Source organism: Gekko japonicus, unplaced genomic scaffold, assembly GCF_001447785.1.
Source record: "Gekko japonicus isolate JY-2015 unplaced genomic scaffold, Gekko_japonicus_V1.1 scaffold4026, whole genome shotgun sequence".
Lineage (NCBI taxonomy): Eukaryota > Metazoa > Chordata > Lepidosauria > Squamata > Gekkonidae > Gekko > Gekko japonicus.
This window is the reverse complement of record NW_015174373.1, coordinates 18,346-22,672: the sequence shown is the minus strand read 5'-3', so window position 1 is coordinate 22,672 and position 4,327 is coordinate 18,346. Positions and strand designations below refer to the sequence as shown.

Here is a 4,327-nt window from a genome sequence, read left to right as displayed (position 1 = left end):
CGCTCTTCCTGCGAACGGGCTTAGGGTGGCTCACAAACAGGGGCACCATGTGCCAAAGATAAGACGTTAAAAACAGAATAAAACAACTATAATTAACGATAACGATGTGCTCAGTGATGTTATCCATTCGATCAAATCAAGATGGTGACCTGTAGATGTTACCCAAAAGCCCGCTTTAGCAGTACCAATCCATTGCACTGCTGTGGCTGGATCTTTATAGTGGGTCATCCCATTACCCCGTTGTTACCATGAGATAGTTGGTGGTGGCGGTAGTGGCGGCTTCTAATTAAAAGCCTGGCAGAAGAGCTCCATCTTGCAGGCCCTGCAGAACTGTGAGAGGTCCCGCAGGGCCCTGATCTCTTACGGGAGCTCATTCCACCAGGTAGGAGCCGCCACTGAAAAGGCCTTGGCCATGGTCGCCGCAAGCCTGGCGTCTCTGGGGCCTGGGATCACTAAACGATGTTGGGCCCCCGACCATAGTGCTCTCTGGGGTATGTATGGGGAAAGGCAGTCCCTCAGGTACATCGGACCCTGGCCATATAGGGCTTTAAAGGTAAGTGCCAGCACTTTGAAGCGGATTCGGAAAGCTATTGGCAGCCAGTGCAGCGCTTTCTGTATTGTATATCCCTGTAATAACCCGCCCAGAGCCCATATCGCTGGGGACATGACCAATGCTCCCTCTAAGCTGTGGAGTCTTGTGAGCAAAAATTCTACTTTGTGAGCTACTGGCATTCAAGTTGCGAGCAGGTGATCTGGCTACTGCATCAATTAGTTTGCTCTGGAGCCCTCCTTCCCGAGCGGAGACAAAAATGTGTGAGCCGGAGGCTACAAAACTGTGAGCTCGCTCACACTAACTCAGCTTAGAGGGAACGCTGGACATGACCAATGAGTTTGATATCTCTCCTGTAACGTGTATCTGTATCTCCTGTAACGTGTATCTCCTGTAACGTGTATCACACACGGTGACTAGGAAAAATCTTGGTTGGTAAAGATGAGGGACCGCCTGGACAAACGATACCAAATCCCTCCCCCTTTTCCAAATCAGTGTATGTAACTGTCACTGTGGAAACGATGAAGGTGTCCCGCTGTGGGCTCCTCCGCGGCCTCGCAGGCCGCTGCGGCGGGACTGGCACGGCCAGCGCCGGGCTCCCTGCGAATACCGGGAGGTGGACAGGCCAAGGGAAACAGTCCCGGAGACTCGCGTGGCCCCAAACCCCTTCCTCAGCGACAGCCGAGGCACAGAGGAAACTCAGAGGAGAGGGGGCCGGAGGAGCAGTCCGGCATGGACCACGCTCCTCTGTCTAAAGGGGGGCGGGCCGGATTGAAGGATAGAGCTAGTTGGAGGGTCTCTACCTTACCCCTCACCGTCGGAAGGGAAGAGACAGCGAGCGGCAGTCACGGCGTCTGAGGCGGAAGTAGACACTCCCCTGCATGCATAACTCCAGGCTGGAGGCACGGGTAATTAAAGAGAGGCGGGACAAAAGCGGGAAACACGAAGAGATTCGGTAAGGTGGTGATGGGCAGTTTTCAATTCAATTCAAATACCTTTTATTGGCATAGAATATTAAAAGCATTTCCCAATAATACAATCCAAGAGAAATTATAAAATAGATAGTCGTGGCTATGTCAGGCCTAACTCAAGTTGTCACAAGTTAGATTTGACCATACAAAAGATGCCTGAATCATAAAATAAACTGGCATTCCAAACTTTTAAACTTAAGTTTTTAAACTTATAAATTAAGAATCATTAATGTGATCAGGGTTACTCTTCCGTTTTATAAAACAATGGCGAAACTTAGCAGTCAGTTCAATGATCTCCAGATCTTGTGAAGCAAGGAGAAATTGTACCTTGATTCTATCCGATTGGCCTGCTACCAACCTAAGGGGGGCTTCTATACACTCCACTCGAATGTCATTTAACAATTTACAGTGTAAGAGTACGTGCTCAACAGTTTCTATTTCACTTCTATTACATCCACAGAACCTGATTGAATAAGGAATTTGCTTATATCTCCCCTCAAGAATAGCAGAGGGGAGAACATTAAGATGGGCCAACAGATAAGCTCTACACATTTGCGGTGAAGTCAGACAGAAAAAGTAATATGGTAGAGCACCAGAAAGGGGATAAGCCCACCTTACTGAGGAGCACCTTCCGGAGGCAAGGGCTCTGAGCTCTTGCAACTCTACATCAATAAGCCCCTGTTTAAGCAAAGTAAAGACCTCAAGCTCTGACCGGATGACAAGGTCACTCAGGTTAAATGATGGGCAGTTGAAAGAGGCTCTGGGCTCTGGAAGGGCTTAAGGGGTGTGTCCGTAAGGGAGGGGAGGAGAGATAAAAGGAAGGAAACAGAAAGTGCCGGGGAGGAGTTCAGAGCTAATCAGACAGCCAAGCCAGAGAGAGAGAGAAGGTGGAAAAACGATTGCTCTGAGAAAGGTGTCTGGAGTGTGACGCAACACCCAGCCCTTTCACATCTGAGGTGCTTGTTTCCTTCTGAGATATCTCCTCAAGACGGCGACAGGATTTACAGGGCCCGGGGGCAACCCTGAGCACGACAGAAGGTAGATTCAGGTACGGTAGCCGTGTTGGTCTGAAGCAAAAGAACGACGTTTGAGTGCAGTGGCAACTTTAAGACCAACAAGGACATAAGCTGCTGTGTGCGTGCACACTTCTTCAGATACCAGGCTAGATGGCCATCGGACAGCCATGCTGATTGTGTGAATTGAGGCAGACCACGAGACGGGAGGGCAGGAAGGGTTGCCTCAGGGCTTAGTTCTCGTGGCCCTTTCTTACACACCCAGGGAAATGCTGATCGCCACTTTGGGGTCCGGAAGCCATTTTTCTCCAGGCCAGTTTGGCCGGGGATCCTGGAGGTTTTTGGTCATCTTCTGGGCATTAAACAGGGGTCACTGGGGATGTGGGGGCAGAGGTATTTGTGAATTTCCTGCCTTGTGCAGGGGGTTGGACTAGATGACCTTGGAGGTCCCTTCCAACTCTATGATTCTATGAAAGCTTGTACCCAGAATTAAAATTTATGGGTCTTAAAGGTGCCACTGGACTCAGACCTTTGTTCCGTGTAAACCATGGTGGGGAAAAGGAAGGTGGAGGCAAGTCCTGGATCTGCTTGAAACATGACGTCGGGTTAGAATGGATAAAAGGAAGTCCTTCTTCACCCAAAGAGTGATTCACACATGGAATTCACTGCCCCAGGAAGTGGTGGCGGCTACAAGCATGGACAGCTTCAAAAGGGGATTAAATAAGCATATGGAGCAGAGGTCCATCAGAGGCTATTAGCCACAAGGTATAGATAGGGACTCTGGGGCAAGTGATGCTCTGTATTCTTGGTGCTTGGGGAGGGCAACAGTGGGAGGGCTTCTAATGTCCTGGCCCCACTGGTGGACCTCCTGATGGCCCCTGGTATTTCTGGCCACTGTGTGATACAGAGTGTTGGACTGGATGGGCCTTTGGCCTGATCCAACATTGGCGTCTCTTATGTTCTTATGACATCACCGTTCGTCTCTGAGGGAAAACGTCCGTTCCTTTGAGGGGGGCGCGAAAGCGCATTCACCTTCTCTTCACGTTCTCCCTTCAGCCAACGAGGAGCATCTTCCCGCCCAAGCCGAACCCTCTCCAAAGCGCCTCTCAGCCCGTCAACGTCGTCCATCCCCTCTGCCCCGCGCCCGGCCCAGCGGCTCCTCCTCAGAAAGACCTCAAGCCCTGCAGGCCGCCTCCTCTGCCCGTCGACAAATCCACCACGGCTGTTCCCGCCAAAACGCACTTCGGCGCTCAGGCCAAGCTGCCCCCGCCCAAGAAGCCTCTTCCCAGCAGTCCGGTCAGGACCCCTCTGGTAAGTGCGGCCGTCCCGCCAAGGCGTATCAAGGCTCGGCCTTCATTGGGCTGCCAGCCTCCAGGTGGGTCTAGGAACAAATAGATATACGCTGCAAAAACATTTTAACAAACGAATGTGTTCTATTTATGGCCATCATTTAGTAAAGTGCAGTATGTGTCAATACTATGCAGAGAACTAGGTCAACACTATGCAGCTTTGAGAATGACAGGAGTACTCCGTCCATGAATGTTAGCTGCACAATGAGAGAGAGAGAGAAGAGAAGAGATTGGATGTATACCCCATGGCCCTTCACTATCCAAAGGTGTCTCAGAGCGGCTCACAAACTCCTCTCCCTTCCCCACCCCACAACAGACACCCTGTGAGGTAGAAGAAGAAGAAGAAGAAGAGATTGGATTTATACCCCACCCTTCACTACCCAAAGGAGTCTCAGAGCGGCTGACAAACTCCTTTCCCTTCCCCTCCCCACAACAGACACTCTG

General features: G+C 50.8%; 1 protein-coding gene across 1 annotated transcript in view; it reads left to right on the top strand.

Annotated features, from left to right (window-relative positions):
* The window catches only part of LOC107121440 (disintegrin and metalloproteinase domain-containing protein 33-like), a gene marked incomplete at its 5' end in the record, with an annotated part of 89,634 nt that overhangs the window by 75,042 nt on the left and 10,265 nt on the right, over window positions 1–4,327 (top strand). The window contains one exon of the mRNA XM_015424348.1: window positions 3,591–3,845. Within this exon, the coding sequence (XP_015279834.1) occupies window positions 3,591–3,845 (255 nt within the window). The remainder of the gene's footprint in view (window positions 1–3,590; window positions 3,846–4,327) is intronic.